Source organism: Nelusetta ayraudi, unplaced genomic scaffold (assembly GCF_046127955.1).
Source record: "Nelusetta ayraudi isolate G7.1 ecotype Tasmania unplaced genomic scaffold, CSIRO-AGI_Nayr_v1 ptg000005l, whole genome shotgun sequence".
Lineage (NCBI taxonomy): Eukaryota > Metazoa > Chordata > Actinopteri > Tetraodontiformes > Monacanthidae > Nelusetta > Nelusetta ayraudi.
In genome coordinates this window covers 7,497,486-7,518,834 of record NW_027466055.1, presented here as the reverse complement: position 1 = coordinate 7,518,834, position 21,349 = coordinate 7,497,486, and the positions used below count along the sequence as shown (strand labels likewise).

At 42.8% G+C, this 21,349-nt stretch overlaps 1 protein-coding gene across 6 annotated transcripts in view; it reads left to right on the top strand.

Annotated features, from left to right (window-relative positions):
* Window positions 1-21,349, top strand: part of diaph2 (diaphanous-related formin 2) — a 330,904-nt gene that overhangs the window by 83,692 nt on the left and 225,863 nt on the right. For all 6 annotated transcript variants that reach the window (XM_076011710.1, XM_076011702.1, XM_076011716.1 and 3 more), the window contains 5 exons: window positions 1,978-2,117; window positions 14,675-14,749; window positions 14,834-14,903; window positions 15,619-15,755; window positions 19,591-19,699. In XM_076011710.1, the coding sequence (XP_075867825.1) occupies window positions 1,978-2,117; window positions 14,675-14,749; window positions 14,834-14,903; window positions 15,619-15,755; window positions 19,591-19,699 (531 nt within the window). The remainder of the gene's footprint in view (window positions 1-1,977; window positions 2,118-14,674; window positions 14,750-14,833; window positions 14,904-15,618; window positions 15,756-19,590; window positions 19,700-21,349) is intronic.

Genomic DNA, 21,349 nt, shown 5'->3' with positions numbered 1-21,349 from the left:
TTTCAGTCTCTGCGACTTGAGAGATCTGTTGTTCTTGGTCTTGGTTCATACTTTCCCCCCCCCCACAAAGCAATGCCACGAGAGAGAGACTTTTTCACTATTGTGGCATCTGTAGATTTTCCTTCGTATCAAGTGCCTCTGAAAATATTAATATCTCCTCTACCTGTCTTACACGCCAGTTGCTGTACAGCTACCACACATTTTTAACGGGCACTACTTTTACTTCTTCATAGGGAAACAAAAAACTTGACTTAATTTGAATTTTTACAGTTAATATAAATCATTTTTAATTCAGACCAAAAGAAATGCGGTAAAAAAAAACTAAAATAAAAAAAAAACGAAAGTCCAGACGAGTGCATTTGGTTTTAGATCGATGTAGCTTTACAAAAGCAGGAAAGAAAACAAAAAACAAAACAACTGTTTTTATGTTGACTGCACATTGTAGGAGAGCAGCAGGCCTCTCTTTTCTACAGATAAATGGGCCGACTTATTACTTCCCAAACTGCCCATTAGCACAGCTCGCTGTGTGGGGAACCAGCAGTCCGGGGATGAACACAGTGGCGTCGATTTCATCTCGTGGCCCAGTTCAGGCTTATGCGGCGCTTGTCCCTAATTGTGTTTGTGTGGTGCGGCACCTCCACACACGCAACAGCTGAAATGTTGGGTCGTTAAACGGCAAAAACCTGAAAGAAAAGAAAGAAAAAGGACCAGATTAACAGCGATTTGTTCCGAAGGTTTGACCCGGGTGAAGGGCATTGTTGTATGGCTCCTCAATTTGCCCTCGTCGCCTTGTTGTCAGGCTGTTATTCCTGAGAGGCAGGAAACACAACGTGTGATCTACATTATTTCCGACGCCGCTCTGTTCTTGACTTCTGAAGAGGGTGCTTATTTTTTCTCTCATTCTCTCAACATTTCGCAGTGTTTTTCTCCCCTTTGGGTGTGATAGGTAGGCGAGTGCTTTCATCTCCAATGGAAGATGTTTTTTCACGCTGTTGGATATTGTAACTGTTATCCCAGTCAGTGGAGGTTAACAGGTCAACAGCCCATTGTGTTTAGAATGCGGTTAAAAGCCATTATGACTGGAGTGTTTTTTATTTATTTATTTTTTTGCTTGGTTTCATTTTGTATTCTCTGCATTTTTTGTGTCTACAATGTCTTGTCGTCTTTATTTCTAAAGGGCTCTCAGCCTGAAAAGAAATCAGCCCATCGCCAACACAAGTTCAGACTGGTATCCTCTCAGGATGATCTTCAAACGTTGTCCAAACCTAGGCTTCATTTTTATTTCCTTTTTAAAGGACAACAGTATATTTAGGTTGAAAGACTAATCGCCAATGTTTGTTAGTTTTCATTTGCGAGAATCCCATTCGATCCTAATTGCTCGAGCTGCTGCACAGCGTCAATGCATTCTCTTTCATTCTGTCACTAATGTAGCTACTGCAGCCAACAGCCAGTCGATTATTGTTTGAGCTCTAAGTCACTGGACCCCTCTGTGGAGATTATACATTAGGGTCTTCTCAGTCCTTCCATGTCCGCTCACCCATCTTTTCCCCTTTTCTGATTATGAGGGAACATCTTTGCAGTCACCCAGATTTTTAGTTGGAACACATCTCAGTAACTCTACCATCAAGGAAAGGAATAATCCTCCTCTAATCTACTTTTCTACCGAGTGAAAAGATGTTCAGCAGACCTGCATTATGCAAAAATAATTTACAAGTGCCTATCTTGCCAATGGACAACTACAAAAATACATCTCTTAGCTAAAACATCCTCACATCACAAAGAGCACTCATAACCCTGTCAAATCTTTAGATGTCATTAAAAAAAAAAAAAATCTTTAAATGAGGGAAAAAATGTAGTCTTGTAATAAAAATACATGAACATCCTTAAACGGTGTCCTTCTGCTTTTCCTCTTTTTTTTCAGTTTTTAATATGTGATGCTAATGTGGTGATTGGTTCTCCTCATGTTCTGTCTTTTAGGGTGGACTCAGAAACAGCAAGCACGAGTTCACACTCTCTTCCCAGGAATATGTTCACGAGCTGCGATCGGGCATCACGGAAGAGAAGCTGTTCAACTGCCTGGAGTCTCTCAGAGTGTCTCTCACCAGTAACCCTGTCAGGTGAGCCACTCCACAATTTCTCACCTCCTGCCAGCTGGTCCTGGGAACTTTTGTAGCAGACTGTTCCGTCGGTGCTTTCAAAGAAGGCTTTCAAATCACAGAGGAGGTCCAACATTTTTTTTTGTTGCATGAAGTGCCATTAATCTGTGCCCATTAAGCATTCCTGTTACCGGAATAAACATGATCCCGTTGCCTCGTTCCTTAGTTTGGCTGATAGAAAATATTCATTAGACACAGCAGAAATCCACGTACGCCACTGATCTCAGACATTTGCATTTGCAAGTTTATGATTAATGTTATTTTTCTGCATTGCGTAAGAAAATACCATGGTCATCTCATTAATTCTCAAAATGTAAGAAGGACCAGATTTCAAAGTACTTTTTTAACGCTTTGAAAACTTCATCGCTTTTGTACAGTTTTATTCTTCGGAAAGAGGATAACGCTCACCCACTGACTAAGGCAAATTAATTAGTGCAACAATCAGAGCGTGGACGCGCGCATCTCTAAAGGGGATGATACATGCAGTTTAGTTTCAGCTGGGTTCATTTAAAAAAGATGCACCAACTCAGCTTGTTTTTCTTCTTCTTTTTTTTTTAAAATATATATATAGAGGCATAACTGTGTCGCTGACCAAATGATCACAAGTTTACAGTCAGAGGAGATCGTTCCTGACCTCTCTGTTCTCTGCTCTCTAATAGATAAGGAACAGACGCCAGGCTAGCAGTTATTCCAAGACCTTAATAAGCATGTGGCCTCGGCATCGTGCGCTCAACCTGTCGCTGTTGGCCAGAGAATATATGGCTGACGCCTGCACTTTTCCCTTTGTTCTATCACAAGCCTATATATCACTGTTTGTTTGTTTTTTCCTTTTTCTTTTTCATACATAATACTTATTTTAACTTGCGCCTCAGCTTCGTCCTGCAAAGCGTTGATTAGCCCTTGAGTTAATATTTATGAGGCCTCGTTAATTTTTTGCGAGCCTTGTCTCTCCTTGTAACCCAAATTCTCCTGGCCAGCCTTCCCTCCTCTCTTATGGGACCTTCCAATTTAATTCAGTCCCACCGGTGCGACGGCGCCCTCAGTGACAGCGGATACCTTGAATAATTTACCAGCCCTCTGTTGAAGAGATGTATCTTCATGTGAATCAATGATTGGTGCATATTAAATGCTCTTTGCATAGGGCCAGTACTTTTATATGGCGAAACGAGCCCTGCTCCCCATTTCCGAGGGTGGATTTTATACAACCTGTGTGGTCACACGGCACCGACATCGATGCTGTAAATATTTCATATCCTTCCAAAAAAAAAATTGATCTGATTCGCATGGAAGTGTGCAAACGGGCACCATCGCTCACCGCAAAGTTGTCCTTCCCTTACGCAGTGCACAGAGGAAGTTTTGGCATAGACATCATGTGTTTTGGCAAAGCTAATAAGTTAGCGTGCGATAGTATTACATGCATAATGAAACCGCTAGGGTAAAAAAAAAAAAAAAAAAGACAGAAGGCCAGCTGGTGCCAAGGGGATGTAAGTGAGGTCGGCCAGAGTTGCTCCCTGTGTGGTTTCAAGTCACTGAACCATTGACAGGATGTAAGGGAACAGTGCATTATGGGAAAGTTGCCTTCCTACCTACGCATGGCAGGGTCCCTTGGGGCTAAGGCCACCTTTTGGGTGTGTACGTCGCGGAGGGCCGTGCCGGTCTGGTGTTTTATGCCTCTCATTACTCTGTCCCCGGGAAACAAGCTGTGTGCCGTCTTGAAGTGCGGATAAGGTTATTCCTAATTAAAATGCATTAATTGTCATGGATCCCAACATGCGGGAAATCCAGATTTGGTTTGCTGCCCCTCTGACTTCATTATGTTAATGTAACCTTTGTGTGATAAGTTATCATATACTGGAAATAGCTGTGGAGTAGAAAACAGAGTGGCGAGGCCACGCTTGTTTTGCCACCTTGCAGAACTGCTCCATATTTCAAATACTGGAGTACTGCGCCGCATCCAGAGGGCAATGTTTTTGCAAAGTTAAAGTAACATTTCTGCCTTCACTTACAATTTAGCCCAAAATATACCTGACCTTGACCAGTCAACATACATTTTATACCTACTTTTGTGTATATCATTCATTAATTTATAAAGTGTAGTAGAATTGAGCTATTTTGATGCATATGAGATCGGAAAAAGATAGTCTTTATTAGAAGCTACAACTGGGGACTTTGCCTTTCCTGCCATGCAAATGATCAAATAACTATTGACTTTGTTGAAGCATTTTTTCCATCATTTTTCAACTTTTGTTTCACTATTTAAATCAAATCCAAAACTAGAGTCCCCAAACATTAAGCTTTTTGTTCATTTTTATTTGTTATACACCATCTCCACTGAAATAAAAAGTCTCACCATCAAAGTTTGGTTCTTTCTCACACTGAGTGCTTACTACTGCTTTTTGATTTCCCTGTGATGTTTAGGCAGCCGGCTAATTTGCTCCCAGAGGCCTGTATTTGTCTAATAGTTTAATTGGCTGGGCTGCGCACCTGTTTTGGCAGCGCAGGTGGCCACAAGGCCACTGTGCTCAGGGCCTTATCTCCCAGGCAGCTCCACACAGGTGTGTGGCATGCAGCCTTTTGCAGATCCACCCACAGATGGCATCGCCTGGAGCATCCTCTCCTTACTCTGTTGCGGCGCCGCTCTCCTCATCTGCCATGTTTTCCACTTCCCTCTCCATCAGAATTTCCACAGCTCATTAGTTATCCTCCACTCTGCTTCCCCACTTTTTTTGTATTATCATTTTTGTTTGATGCTCTTTTCTCAATTCAGGAGTAATAATGGGGTGGTTTTGTAATAAATTTAAATCTAGTTATTGGATTGAGATGTGCCGTGACACATAATACATCCACGACATCGTCGTATTTCTGATTACCTTGCAACATGGTATCTGTCATACTGACTTTGACTACCTGTTTTTTTTATATTCTGGACTAGGGATGTTAACAATTAATCAGTCGATTACAAATGTAATCGACTAAATTAAATTAGTCACAGTTAAGTGAACACTATTTATATGGGTAGTTAATATCATTATAACAGTGTAGTGGCAGGAAAGAGCAATTCACCTGCAGATACTGTGATGGTCATAATATACCTCGAACAAGTTACTTTTAAACAACTTTAAAAAGAAATGTTGAAATGTGACCCATTAGACTTAAAAGTCAGAGGATAAATGTTTAGGGTGCTTTTAAAGTCCTCTAATGAAAAAATGGGTCGCATCGGACCCTCAACATTATTTAAGGGTTAGATCGTGTGTTCCTTAAACATTTTTCGTTGTGAAATTTACTTTCTCAGGAAACATTGCTGCTCGTCAATTAATCGTTAATCGATCGATAAGATCAATTAACTAATGATTAATAAATGAGTCGATAATTTGCATCCCTATTCTGGACAGATGTATCCATTGGTATTGTGTTAATGATGAACATAGTTGCTGCTAATGCCACAGTGGGAAAGGCGTTTTCGGCAGCAGCCCAGCCTGCCGTGGACTCTGCTTCCCTGTGTTCACTTCTTAACATTACACGGTGGCTGTAAAATCCCAGCAGTGGCTCCCACATTAGATATGCCAGCTCTCGGGTCCCTTACACATTTTTACACAAAATTGAACCGGGCTCCTAACTTTTCATTATGTGGAATCTACACGGTACACGGCAGATATTTTCTCCCTTTTTCTCGCGGAGGCGGCAGACGTTTGCTGACGACGGACTTTCTCCGCCGCTCAGACACTCAAGGTGTGGGTTGTTGTGATGATCTGGCTGCTCCGCCACGCAAGGCAACCGCCAGCCTAAATCAGTCCCAGCAGCATTTCTCAGCTGAATGCTTGTAGCTGAGCGCCGAGAGTTGCATGGAACACCAGTAATGGGCTTTTTACGAGTTTTGAAGTTACCGTGCCCGCCAAACTAAAGCTGCTGGTCCTGCTGACTGCTTTCCTGATGCCCTGCTTGATAAAGCGTTGAACGACACACTGGGAACCACTGACATTTTGCCCAGTAGCGTGGTGCCAGTGCTGGGTGTTCCATGCACAAAGACTAAGAAAAGAAATTCTCTCAAGAATACAAGCTGCCCTAACACTTTGTCTTGGTTTCTTTTTTGAGTGCCGTGTAACATTTAAGCTTTTATGTGGCAAGGAATATTATATACCGAACCTCAGAGGTATTATTTTAAAATGTGAAATTACTCCTGGAAGCTAGCTCTCTGTAGCTCCCTCACACGGTTAAAAACCAATAGAAAATAATCTGTGCCTCCCATGGTATTAATGTTTTTGCACACACGGCTCGTCGCACATCTTTGAACCTCACTCCCTGATACTTTCCTGCCCATTAAGTGCGCAGTCACCATCTGCTAATGTGGCTGTTCAAAAAACAAAAGATGAGCACTGGAACGACTAACCGGCTGTACGTATATACCCTATTGACCGCTTTGGCTAGTTATCTTGTCTGGCAGGGGCACAAAGTGCGATTAAAGAGGACTGCGGCGAGTTAAAACCGCACTGATGAATGAGACTGGAGTGAGGTTGTCTGCTCGGCGGACATCAACGGGCTGAGTCTGACGCTGAGTCTTCACAGGGAGGAATAACTCTTTCAGCTCTGTCATTTTTGATTTAGAAATGGATCCCTATCTCCGAGAATCATCCATAATTGATCGTCTGTATTCATCCTGCCAGCGTGGACAGCGCTTTTGTAAGCTCAATCAGAACCTCGAGACAATTTGAAGTTTTATAAATAGATTTTTTTTTTTTTCTTTTTTTTTTGAGCTTCGTCCCTTGTGGAGTTCCGGGTGACAGGCTACCGCAGTTACACACTGACGCCTTTTAAATATCTGGATCAGAACTCCTCCGTCTGCCTGCCTCATCCCTTTATAGTGTAATTGCAATACAGAGATTAGATTTTTCTTGCTATGATGAAGACGATATAAAGAGAGCGGCCGGTGGAAAGGTTGAGGCTGAGCCTCGCTTGTTTTGGTTCTGAAGTGAAGTCAGGGTGCCGCTTGGCGACGCTGCCGGTGGCCCTCGCAAACGGCCGTCTTGCCCTCTTGTCACTATTCAAATGGGAACGTAGACGGCGAGCGGCGGTTTCCTCAATCGTTGAGGAAAGAAAAGGGGTGTCAGCGAAGGTTCAATGTCTGTTTTGCCCTCGCAGGTAACAAATGCAACTTAACTCATCGGTAATTTCTCCCCTCACTGTTTTCTTTCATGCCACGGGATGGTGCATCCAAGGTCTTGAGCGTTTTTATTTGACTGTTTAATTTTGCACAAGTGTTATGACAGCGTCTTAACTACTTTTTACCCTTGCGGCCGACTCTGCAGTCAGCGTCCGCCGTTCTCCCCCCGGAGGCGGTGAAAACCATTTTTGGAGACATAAATGTCCTCAGTATCTGAGTACATTTTAAGAGTGATGCCTGTTTCATTTTATGACGCCATCTGTTAACCTCCGAGATACCCGCGTCGGTTACGGCCCCAGCGCGATACATTCATAATTCAGAAATATCTGTGGGTGAATTTGGAGGACGTGATGCCTTTGGACGTGGCACAACGTGCAACATGGCGGATTCTCCGGGAATTAACATATATATGACATGACGAGCGCGGCTTTGCTGAACCAAGTCATGTAAAAACAACAATATGTTGTGTTGCGACAATAGTTATCTGGTGACATTTAGCACTGGGACGACGCCTTTGCTTTTCCCTTTCAAATTAGTTTTGCTATTTTTTTATGGACATGAATAAAAAAATCCCCCATTTGCAAATCGTGGTAGGCAAATGTCACCTTTCAGAAGGCAGACTGTGTATCGACCCATGGTCTTAGCGGGTGACCACATCTACTGTTGGACTTTATCACAAAATCAAGAACATTGTAGTTGACTTTAGCCTCACTGCAAAATGATCACCTTTAGATTGAGATTTTGAGAAGGAAGATATACATTCTTCCATTTCTGAAGCTGTTCTGCTCAGTTTTACACGCTGCTCTGTGACCTGACTTCAACATCGAGTGATGCACCGATTCCGATACCAATGTCGGGCATCTGTATAGATACCAAGGTTGAGTAGTCTAATCATATTCGTAAAATATATATGCCGATACCATGGCAGCAATACAGGTTTTATTTACATGACAATTTTGTAAAATTTTTGTTTTTGGTACTGCAGCAAAACTTGGACAGTCGTCAATATTCTGGAAATAAACGTGCTGGGGATTGTTGTTGAACATCTGTAGAAAAAAAGAAAAGGAAAAAAAGATGACTCATAACGCTAAACACGCCTCCCCAACATTCAAATATATGTTTAACGTCAACGTGCATTTTAAATGCATTAACTCTCACACCAGCACCGCTCATCTTTATTTCTGTTTGCATTTTATTGAACTTAATTGTCTTTTTTGTTTCCGTTTGTTTTTCAAACAGCCTATGGCATTTCACTTCCGCATACGCTGTGTTCTATGGAAGTGACAGTATCGGTGATCCTGATCCCTCACAACACACTCACACACTCTCTCTCTATTTAGTATACTGAACAATTAGGTTAATTGGTCTAATCAATGTGCAATCTGCCACTAGTGCTGCTGGTTCCTGTCTACCTTCCACACTAGCAGCGAGGACAGGAACCGCCACCGGTGTTCTGGGGATAATTAGCAATTTCAAGAGTGTTTTGCTCGCAGTGGGGGGTCATTTGGTAGCTACTTGAGAACACATCGCGTTGTCAGCTGTCTGCACTTACTCCTTGATTCAATTTGGATTAGGGACCCACATTCCACCATCTCTCACAGCTATTTTCGAGCCTACGTGGGCAGCGGGTGTTGTCAGCATTTATCATTTAACGTCCAGGCTTCCGGCTATGTTAGCGCTAAAACGGAAAATTCCGAGCGGTGCTTTTGACCACTGCACAGCAGAGCTGCAGATTATTCATCAGTAATTTATTTGTCATTAGGAATTTCTCAGTTTTTCTTTTCTTATGTGGCTTCTTACTAATATATTTTTAAACCACAAAATATGTAAAATGTCACCGTTGTTTCAATTCTTTTTATGTGCGACATCTGATATGCCCTTTGCATTGGAGGTATTATTTTTTGCAGGACTTACAATTGATCAGCGTATAACGTAGCCTCACGTTTGGCATGCTAAATGACTAAGAAAAAAAAGTCACTGTCTGTGTTTGGTTTCAGGCTGTAATCTTCAGACATATTTGGTGCATGGTGGATTTGCTGCAGGCCTCTGTTGAAATAGTGCGTCGGTTGCTCGATGGTTCAGCCGTCCAGTGAGGGACAATCCTCCAGCTTTGGCTGTAATAAAGGATGAGGGTTATTGCACCTGCACAGGAGCTTTCCACAGCCAACCTCTCCGCCAGGCCTTGGCCAAATAAGAGAACTGCTGTAGCTTCTCCTTGTGGCTGGAGAGGTATCTTTTTATGTGATGTACTCAGGAAACAGACTTGCGTCTTATATACAGTGGAACATGACTATTTAGACTGACTAATTGAATATTGAGATGTTGATTTCATTGCTAACAGTTTGTTTTGGAGCAGCGGCATTTCTCCTCACTGTTAATTTCATGAATACAGTAGTGTGCACTTTTTGAACGTTCCTTCGTTCACTCTCTGCCTTATGGGGTTCTGAGGCAACAATATTATTTATCCTTGAATAATTTAAACAGTTGATTTATCCCCCCAGAACTCACTAGCGGAGTCATCAAATGTGCGAAATAAACTTTTTGTTATGATTATGAGCGTGTATTTTACTCAGAGACAAGACCGCGACTAGTTCTAGTCTGCCAGTTTGTACATAATCTTCTGTCTGTAGCTTTTTTTTTCGTAGCTCTTCATGATAAGTGCACACTCTTAACATTTATGATGTTTTTGGTACTTGATTTGCGAGCACATCAAATATGTCTTTATTGAGTGTTTTTTTTTTATTATTCAGGACTGAGCCTCAGCGAAGGCCTGCTCTCATCATTTCATTTTATTTATTTTTTTTACATATTTTATAAATGAAGAATTAGGGTTAGCCTGCCTAATCCCTGATCCTTCATTTAAAACCAGTTCACTTCAAGTGAAAATGGCTCACTTTGTTGGACGGAGGAGGAGACAGAATATTTTTTACAAGTAATCAAAGAGAAAAATATAACAAACAAACGTAAACATGTAAAAACAAATTTTAAGGCTTATGCGCTGCACACCATTCGATGGAAACATCTGCAAATCGCAATTGTACTCACGAAATTTGAGAAATATCACTTTTTATTTTGCAACAAACTGTAATGGAAACGCAGCTATCGGCATACTGTTTCAATTGTGGACTTTTTAAAAAGCGTTACCACTTTCTTCCTTCCCCCTACGCACACACAGCCACACACTTGGTTGGTGATATTTTAATGAGATTGACAGCTGGTGATTCCATCCCACATTATCTGTCCATCCATCCATTTTCCCTCACGCCTTTGCCAGCTGTCTGAGGGCGAGGGCGGGGTCGTCCAAGTCACCAGTTCATCACACTCTCTCCGGGAAAATGACTCGCTGCTATTTACGGTTCCATGATATTTCTTACAGTGATTCCTCAAGGTAGAAAATCCTTTCAAAGGTATAACATGATTGAATAATGGGGAGCCGGAATTATGACTTTAATGTTCCCTGTTGGAATTATACAAAAGGCTCTCCTTGGCGTTTACCAACCGAGGGCTCTTTGCAGCTTCAGCCTTGACATACTCCCGAGTCTGCAGCAGGATTCCTCCTTTTTTACGCCTATATGCTGTGTAGAGAATTCTGCATTTGTGTTTCCGTGGTGACGGAGCCGTGAACTCTCGTGCTGCGCCCTCTCTCATGAAAGGCGTAACGGGCTTAACTCCCCTGTGATCGCAGGCGGTTCAAGGCAGCGGCGAAAGCGAGCAGACAGTCGGATGTTTGCTTGTGTGTTGTGCATCATGTATTGTATAATGTCTGTGTTGTCAGCACGTCTCAGAGAGTCAGTCACAGGAGCAGATGACATCGGCGTCTGGCTGCAAGCCAATTTTGTGTGTTAGTTCAACAGGCTCGTCAAGGGCCGGAAAAGTACCAGAGCAAAACAAAGTGAACGCAAATAATTTCCGCCAACAAATATCGTCTGGATTTATGGCTCCAAGAACATTGAAAATATAATTTATTTGGTTTTGCGGCTACATTGTTTTGACACTGGGTTTAAAAGTACATTGTGAGACTGTTGACAGGAGTGTATTATTAATGGACACGCTTGATTACAATATTTCCGAACACATCCAGAACTCTGTTGCTTATGTTGGAGACGGTTTGGCGTCTCATTTTTGTCTGAGAAATTCTACACGAGTGCAGGAATGTAATGAAGTTTCTGTTCGGTCTTATCAGAGAATTACAGCGTCAGTATTAGGTGATGATGTTCACTCACAAATTAATGCGGTTCTGGGATGCTCGCAGAAAAAAGGCTGATTTGTGAACAAACTGGGTCTCTTGTCGCCGTTATTGGGACGCTTGTCCGGGGTTTAAATTGCAATTATAGCACAGCCGCACGCAGATGAAGTGGCGGGTAAATGCTTTGAAACGTGTTTATTAATGTATTCTCGTTACACCGACATACACATGCGATGTAACGTTAAACAGGCGCGATAATCGCGGCACATTTTCTGCACGCAAGACTCCACATTTTACGTTGTTTTAGTAACAACATAGAAAATTCCAAAATCATTCAAGAATTCAAGGGAACTTGTCATACCATTTTGCAACAGCACAAAATTAGGACTCCCGGAGTAAGAGAAACTAAAAATAAGAACCAAGTGCAGAAATGTTTAACAGGAATATAAAACATGTATAAAATATGAACAGAAGTATAAAAGAAGAAATACAAACAGTAATAATATAAACAGGAGCATAAAATATAAACAGTGTGTATAAAGTTCAAATATTGCACTTGTGGTTAAAACATTGCACTTGTGGTTAAAGTGTGTGTTGAAATATTGCACTTGTGGAAATAATGTTGTAGTTTGGAGGAAATAGTCATGGAGAAGCTTTGTTTTCTTCCTGTATTTAATATATTGACCAAACCTGAGTAAAGGTCCCATTTTATATATAATAATGACTTTACCACTGTTTCATCTGTAGCAGTAATCTGTGTCTTTCAGTAGAAGCAAAGCACCGCTCCAAGCTCAAACCTGAATTTTTTGTAGCACGCTCCTAACAGAAGGCTAAATATGCCGTTTTCAGGAGAGCCGCTTTCCTCCACTGGTGTAAATTAAAGACGTGAAAATGGTTATAATGCGGAGCTTTTAAATGTCCTCTTCAAGAGAAGAAGCTTCGCTATTTTACCTGCCGGGCACCAGTGATTACCTGGCGCTGTTAGCGGGAGACTGGTTACAGTTCGTAAAGTTGCGATTGCCACAATTAGAAAGTGCGTTCATCCCGTTGTTAGCGTTGCTATTTGCGTTAATAGTTCTAAAAAGGAATTTGTCCATTGAGGCAGTTGGCTTAGCAAACAGGGAAACAAGATATCGTAGCCCGGGGCTAAAGGCTGTAAAAGTAGCTGATTATTTTCTCGGCGATAACGTTCAGGACTTTAGAAAGCAGGAGGATCTGAGCGAAGCTGTGAGACGAGAGGGAAAAAGTGCGCAAAGGAGTCGAAAACTTCTAGTGCCTGTGCAGCAGTGCATTGTGTTGAAACATAAAGGGAAGTGTACATTTTTGACAAAAGGTGTTGTGTGTGCACAGACAGTCCCACTTTTTGGCTTCTTTCCAGTGTCATTGAAGGGAAGGTAAACGGAAGACACTGTTCAGATACTTCAGATGAATATTTTCTGTGGAACCGTTGTTCGTCATACTTTGACCCGAAACATTTTGTACATCTCGTGAATGAATGGACTCGACTCTCTTGGCACGTTTCTGTTTTTTTTTTTTTTTTGTCCCTTGATTTTCTTTCGCCTGCAGTTTTATCTTCTACTTCATCATCTCTTAATTAGTTTAGAAGCGAATCTCAGCTGCAAAAACAGCCTCTTTGAGCGTCAGTTTTGCCCATTTGTCTCTCTTTTACTTTACCTTCGATGCAGTTTTCTGTCTGTTTCCTCTCCTTTGAGGTCACGATGCATGTTCAGCTGTAAGTTAGGCAAACAAAACAAACAGAAAAAAAAAAAAAAATATATATATAAGAACTCTTCATAAGTACCAGTTCAATTTTCAGGCTCTGTGAAAACAGAAATAAGCGTCATTACTTAGAAGCGTAAACAAAGGCTGCGCTTGAAAGGAGGCAGGCGTGTCGCCCTCATCGCCGTCCTCTCTCCCTCTTTGTTGTCTCTCTCTCTCTCTCAATTACTCCCACCAGCTCCATATCATAAATACATATTACTGAAGTTAACTGAGTGAGTTTGTTCCTTCACTTTGTCATGACCTCCAATTTGCGCCGAGCCAACGCTGAGAGGAAACCGCCGGCTCATTTCAAACACAAATTTATGAATTTGCAACATTATGTCGTTCAGTATTTTTTATTTATTTATTTATTTTTTTTATTAGGAATACAGATCTTCATTATGCGCCGCACTAAGTATCAGTAACCCCCAAAAATTGTTTGGGCTTGCCTGCTCACAGCATTTGAATAATGGTAGGTCATGCAAATTCCCCGAAAGACCCCACCCAAAGAAAAACTAACAAATAAAAAGAAGAAAAAAAAGAAAAGAAGAATGGAAAGCCCTCAACTTTTCCAACTGCCTCCGGCTGAAGATTCTAATCCCAAACCAACGGGTCCCTTTCTGCTCACTGGGTCAATACAAATGACTTTAATACTCAAAACGTTGTTGTTTCAAATGATTGTTTAAAAGACGAGATAAATCTTTGACTTATGACCCATTACTGTCAGAGAATTGGCCCATGCGTTCTGTGTTATTGACAGTAAGGGCCCAGAGAACAACTAATGCTAATGATATAATCTGGCGTGTGACCACCCCCCGCCCCCAAACCTCCACCCCTACCCCCACCTCTCCTCTCGCTGTCTCCTCCCGCGGCTCAGACAAACAGGCTCATCTGTAGTGGATCATTTGCCGTCTCCCGATACGCCGAGGTTTATAGCCAATTATCTCCCGCGATCCATTATCGATTAAAGTGTTATCTTACTTGCATTGCTTAATCTTTTGGCGCAGGAACACAGCGGCTCGTTGGGGGGGCCCGAGATACAAAGTGCTTAGCAGTAGGAACACTTGTTAAGATGGATGGGTGCTCATTTGCCTGGAGATGGGCGCATTTTACATTCAGACTCATTTTGACTGTATTCACTATCACGCAGGCGGGGGGTGGGCTTTTGTACTGCGGCTCTCCGGTGTTTGAAGAGAGAAAAAAAAATTAAGAAGGCTACGGCAGTTTATTCATCGTAGTGAGTGTTAAAACCCTTGATATTCTTCGGGAACGCCGCTCCCCCTCCCCCCATTTTTTCCATTTAATACCATTTTGGAATGTATTTTCAAAACGTATAATGAGCCGCCAAAACATGAAAGGATTTTCCTTGATATTGTGTTGCTAACCCTCATATTTGTATGTGTCTTTATTCAGTTGGGTTAATAACTTTGGACATGAGGGTCTCGGTCTCCTCCTGGATGCTCTGGAGAAGCTCCTGGACAAGAAACAGTAAGTGTTCACCTTAAATATCTTTCATTTCTTTTATCATTCTGGATTGTGCGGTGATGGAATTCTTTCTCTTTTAATTTGCAGGCAAGAGAGTATTGACAAAAGGAACCAGCACAAACTTATTCAGTGCTTGAAAGCGTTCATGAACAACAAGGTTTGTATGAGTTGACATTAAAAAAAAGGAAATCGATACGGGAGTTTGTGAATATTTTAAAGAAAAGAAAAAAAAAAAGGTCATTGAAGCTCCTAAATTGAACTTGAATGGAAGCCGAAGTTTTAATGAGGCTAATTGCACTTGCTTGAGCTTGCGGGGAGAACAACAGAGAGGAGGACGGCGGCCAGCTTTTTGTCCGCATCTATATTAGACATCCAATACTTCCAGTAATAGGCTACCTGGCCAGGTCTCAGGCGTTGACAGGCCAGGATAATGAGACAGTAAAGGGAGGCTAATTATACCAGTTCAAGTGCACTGTTTCACATTGCAGAATTATTCTTTTTTTGGGCGTGTCTGTCTCATTTCTCAGAAGTGCCACACAACTGGAGGATAAATGATGAACTACCGATGCCGCCTCTACTTTGAGTTAATGTCGGCGCGCGGTCATCACCGTTCTTTTCAAGATGTCGGTGGACTAAAAGTCGAGAAGTCCCCATAGTGCTGCCCTCAGTCTAATTAATTTATCAGCTCTTGCATTTTTCTCGTGGCCTCTTAGTTCCCTACAAAAGAAAATTGGAGCTAATGATAATTTATGTATGTCGGAGCTTTTTGTAGAATTCTTTCTTTTCTTTTTCTACATGACTGCGAATGCTTTCATTAATGGAAACCGGACGGACTTTGTCTCCATCCTGCCTCATCCTTTCATGACTCACAGTATGGACTGCAACGGATCCTGGGAGACGAGCGCAGCCTGTTGCTGTTGGCACGAGCCATTGACCCCAAACAGACCCACATGATGACGGAGACGGTCAAAATTCTCTCAGCCTTCTGTATCATTGGAGAGGAAAATATGTGAGTGTTTATTTTATTTTTTATTTAAATTATTCCCTCGTGTCTTGATCCTCGACTACAAACACGCTCAACTCAGAAAACTGAAAAAAAAAAAAAAAAAAAATAGTAAATACACTGACGTGAGTAAGAAGTTAGAATTAATGCAGATGATTCTGAAATATTGTCCTACATTGAGAGAGAAACAAAAAAACACTGCCCACTGTTACATTTCCGTAATGGTAACATTCATGTGTCACGCAGGCTTCAGTTTGTCAGCGTCAAAACCTGCCGCTTGAACTGGTCATATTTTTCCGAACAAAAAAATTGCCCCCAAAATGACTTTGGAGCCCTTCACCAATACAGAACCAATTTCAAAGAAATTGTTTTCCTAGAACACTCGTGGGAAAAAATAGGGTTCAGGTTCAAGTTACCAAAGTTACCTTTGAGGCTGTGTTTTCTCTCATCGGTTGGAAATAGTAAGTTTTTCACTGTTGCGTGTGGACGCGTTTCCCTGCCGCCTCCTGTAATCCACAGCAAAACATCATTTCAAAATCCTGATTGATGGGAGGGGAGGAGGAGGGAAAAAAAAGCAACAACAAACAACATGATGATCACAGCGATATTGTCGTTCTCTGCTATTTTTATATACTCTGTAATGTCTCAGAAACAGTGAGGGGGGGGAGGAAGTGGGCGGCTGCCTCTCTGTACGCAGCCATCCCGCTGTTTCTTCCGCGGTTTGCAGTAATTTGAGGGACCCGGAGCCAGACTCAGGCACATGCAGGCGCTACTGAGGGACTTATTGTGAAAGTATGGTTTAATAAAACAGTAAGGTTTAGTCTTGGAGGTGGTGGTGGTGTTGGGGGGGAGGCTGGACTGAGTGAAGACCACCGGAGGAGCGTCAGGAAGACTGAAGCCCGGGGCGTCAGCAGGCGGATGAAGGCAGAGCAGGCGCAGCAGAGAGAAATGTTTACCGAGCTTTCTACACCAAAGATACCAGGTCTGATCGCAGCCTTTCTCAACTCTGCTCGCAGCTCCAGCAGGTGTGCTGCGGGGCATTTCGCGAGCGCCCCGGCAAGCTGCGCTGCACTCCGCCAAACAGAGAATACGCACCCACGGCCCTGTTTTTTTGACAGTAGCCGTGTCGGGCTTGCACACGACAGAACGTGTCGGGAAACGTGAAAAGAAATCAAAGAAAATCCAGTCAATTTAAAAAAAAAAAATTCCCGTGCACGGTATAACCCGACGCGCCTCGGCTTGCTTTTGCGCGGCAGGAGGAGAAACTATTGGAAAACACGAGAAAATGCAAGCAATAATGGGAAGAAGAGGAAGTAGTTGAGCGCTGCCCCTGCACCTGCTACACATTCAGGCCGCATGAGTTTGCGTGTGGCAGGAGAAAATACTGTTGGATGGAAAGAGGTGGTTGAATGTGCATGTAAATTTAATGGGTTAGGGAGATCATACCAACATAACATAGAACACAGAATAGTCTGGGCGAGTGGGAGAACAAGAAGAAGAAGAAAAGAGAAGAGGAGGCAGGGCAAAGAAGAAATGCTTTTGTTCTGTGCACAGGGCGGACAGACAGACAGACAGAAAGATTACGTGCATTGATGTTTGCAGGCGCCTAAGCAAGTAAAGTGACAACGTCGGTCTACGACACAGACATCTTATTAGATGCGGCGGCCAGATGATGCACTTTTGTTCCCTTTAATATTGAGCTGCTCAGTTTAGCCTGTCGTGCACGCGCATCTTGGCAGACAGCCTATAAATTAGGATCAGCCCAGTGGGTTTTATTGTTTCCCGCTGGGCTCCGCCAGAGTAACAGCGACACTTTGGAGTCAGTCACGAGACGGTGGAAACAAACAAAGCCACAAATTCTGCCCGAGAAGCTGAGTTCAGCAGTGTGTCCAAAGCCGAGCTCCTGATTTTTTTTTTTTTTTTTTTTTTTTCTTATCTCCCTGGGGGGAAAGAAACGGAAAAACAAAAGAAAAAAAACAATCTCTAAACGCGTCTTCTTGCCGGTAGGGCTGTTATGGAGCATGTCACTATGAATATAGCAGAATTTTAAGAACAAATAAAAAAACGGTGTGTCACACTTATGGAGTTAAATACATTCTCTGTTAGCTTCACCAGCTGCATCAGTTTAATCGCCTAATTGGAGCGGCTGCATGTTTTATTTATTTAGGAAAAGAACAAACTCAGGAGTGGAGAACTGGACTGCGGTCTTATGTCACCAATGGTCTATTTTTTGTCAATATGCCCCCTTTAATAATATTATGATTGGACAGCATTGCAATAGCATTGCTTTTTTCCAGATGAATCTTTCGGTGTTGAGTGTTTGATCATTAGTTGGTTGTTAAAATATTTTGACAGAAGAGCGAATGGAGTGACCCGGAAATCAGAGGCAGCGAACAACAACGTGTTTTTGTTCCTTTTTTTAATGGCTTCTTTCATTGTGAAAGTCATTTCATTTGCATTCTGGATTACAACAACTGCAACGTCACAAACACACACGTGCACCTTCATTAAAATGAGCAGCAATTTAAAAAGGAACAGAAAGACGATCCCATCATCACTCGCGTCGCTTCCCTTTCTCACTCTTTTTTTTTCCCCCCCTCGCTCCAAACATGGGTTCAAATAAACATGGGAGTTTCTTCCATAATCACAGCCCTTCCTTAAAATGTACATTTAGCGTGAGATGTGATAAACGAAAGGAGCTGAGGTGTCACTTCCTTGATCAGAAGCTTCTCTGCCAGCCGCTGCCGCTGCCGCCGCCGCCGCCGCGCTGGCTCGTGTTCAACACCCACTTGGGCTGACAGCATCAAAAGGAGAACAGGACAAGTTAAGCAGATCTATCTCGCCTGTTTTGAACTGGCTTTAAAGCCACTCGGTATGCGGCTCCCCGCGCTTGTCTGCCACTTTGTAACCCCCATCACAGAGCCCGGCCGTCCTATTTATCCCAGCGCCGGGCTTCTGCCGCACATGCAGTCAGTCCACGTAATCTCCTCCCTCACTTAAAAGAAAGAAAAAAAAAAAAAACCCTGGTGCAATTTCATCGTTTTCCTTTTTTCCTTTTTAAATTTTTTAAAAATGAGACACGCGAGGTGCGTTGAAGTCAGCCGATCTCAACTGTGGCTGGCATTCAAAAAAAAATAAATGAAAAACAAATCCCCAAACTGGTGATTTCTAATTTGATTGTCAGAACGGTGAAGAGGAAACTTGTCCTTCAAGCCAAGAGCTCCTTTTTTAATCCATCGGGGTAAAAGGGTTGAGGACTCCAGAGTCCCCCTCTTCGCTTATAATAGATGAGGAGAGGGAGAAAGAAAAGCGGTTGTAGCCTTGACGAGTCTACCTGTTCGGAATATTTTCTATTAATCTCGCAACTCACTTTTAATGTCGGAAGTCGTGAGACACGGGTTTGCTTGCTGTTGCAGCTTCACAGGCGCCTTTTTTTGTGCGAACTTCTTTGAGCGCCCCGCCAGTGCCCTGATTAATGTGGCTTCTCGGTCGGTCCGGAGCTCTCCCGCAGAAGACGCTCGCCATCCTCCTCGGCACCTTTGCCTCGACAACCGAGCCGCATTTGCATCCCCGGTCCCGTCTTTGTCAGGCGTCACCTTGGCAACAATGGAACAAACTGCGAGCAAAATAAATTGAAAGCGGCGAAACACTGGCCGGAGTGACCGCAGCCTGGCCGAGCAAATATCTCCAGCGACACACGGGGGGAGGGAGATAAGATACGGGGTGTTTGAGCTGAAAAATTGTGAGTAAATGTCCTGTCAGCACGGTGATAAAAGTGTTGACTTCTGTGTTGTGCCTGCTCTCTGTCTTCACACCCCCCCCCAACACCCTCCCCTACCAGCTTGGATAAGATTTTAGCTGCCATGACGATCGCCGCCGAGCGGAACAACAAGGAGAGATTTGCCTCGATAGTGGAGGGCCTGGAGAACCACGAAGCCCAGCAGCTCCAGGTTTGGACTCACACAGGAGAGACAAGCTGCCGACCTTCCTGTCCTAACGCTCATCACGCATGCAGTCCCCCGTACCCCACCCCCTTTGGAAAGGCTGCTTCCTGTAGAACATCCACAGGAGACCCTGAAAAACCTTGACACCCCCCCCCCCCCCCTTAAATATTTTGTTGTTTGTGTTTACATTAATTCTACAAAAAGACAGTGCAGTACACTGAATCAAGATGGGTTCTTCACATCACTCACAGGCAACTGTGTGCTTATCCAGATTGCTGCAACACAACCTCAGGCTTCAGGACTGAATCTTGCTTCTTTTATTTGCGTGCTTCTGCAGAACTGCAGTCATGTTTGCGACTGCAGGCCAGCAAAACAGCTTTTGCGACACAATTGTGCAAGCGCAGACTGCTGCTGTACAAAAATGTCACTTTTCTAAATGTGCTACTCAAATTTACACAGAATTCCTCAAACACCAGGCTAATGTCAGCTTGTCAAACACATGGTTTCACCTTGATATAAATGGTCGGGCTAATAAAATACACTCTCGCCCCCACTTTCTTTTGTCACCAATAAATGAAAATGGCCCACATAAAAGAAACAGAACAAGATGTTTTGTTTTTGTCACTTTCTGTCTTTCCCCCCACATTAGTTCTTAGATTTGCTTCTCTTACTTTTACTACCTTTCTCATTTTTTTTTTTTCCCCACAAGCACCTCGCCTCACTTCTCTATACCGCTACCTTCCTCTCAGCGTCTCTGGGGGCTCATGGAAAGGCAGCTAAAGCACCACACCTCTCTTAATTTTCAGCACTCTTCTTCAGCTGAAAAAAAAAACAACAACAAAAAAAAAAAACTTTTGCTGCAGCAATAAAAAATACCACATAAAAGGTGTGTTTTGTGAAAGGCAGACCAGGAAATTACTTCAAGAATAACCCTTTTTAACTGCAGGGCTGGTGGAGCCATGAAGCAAACTGATGAGGCGAGTGGTGGAAGGGGAAGTAGATATTCTTTTATTAGGACACTAGTGTTTTTCCTTTAAATTTTGCCATTAATGGAATGAAGCTCCCCTAATTGTGAAGTAAATTGAAATGCTTTGCTGATTCAGGGCATTTAAGGAAATTAATCGGCTTATCATGAACCTGAGATAGGCTTGTGCAAGTAGACTTTACCAAAGTGATTAAAATGTGCTTCGCTGTAGTTGGGCTGAGGATGGAGAGGGTGAAAAAAGAGGAAAGGAAAACTGCATTTCAACTTTGAAAGCATCCTAGCGGAGCTACTTTTAATGACAATGTTCGGCACCACCCCGTGGCGCCTCTGAAGCCCACCAAACCCGGTGCCGGTAATGCCCTCATCCTCAGCGAGACAACTTCCCGCTCCATAGAAAATAACCGAGGTATGTTTGAGCTGCTTGATGTAAGTATCAATCTGTATGCAGGAGAAGAGAAAGAATATTTCATGAGCTCCACGGCTCTCTTCACTCGTATAAATTCTGTGAAGATTTGGCGGGGGTTCTTTTATGTATCTGGCCCCTGGTGGATACAGTAAAATGTCGGGTTTCAATGCACAGATTTTGCTCCGGGGCCCGCTGGCTTTTTTTTTTTTTTGTCTTTTTTTTTTTTTTTTTGTGCAACACAGATGAGTCCACAGTGTTTCTGGTG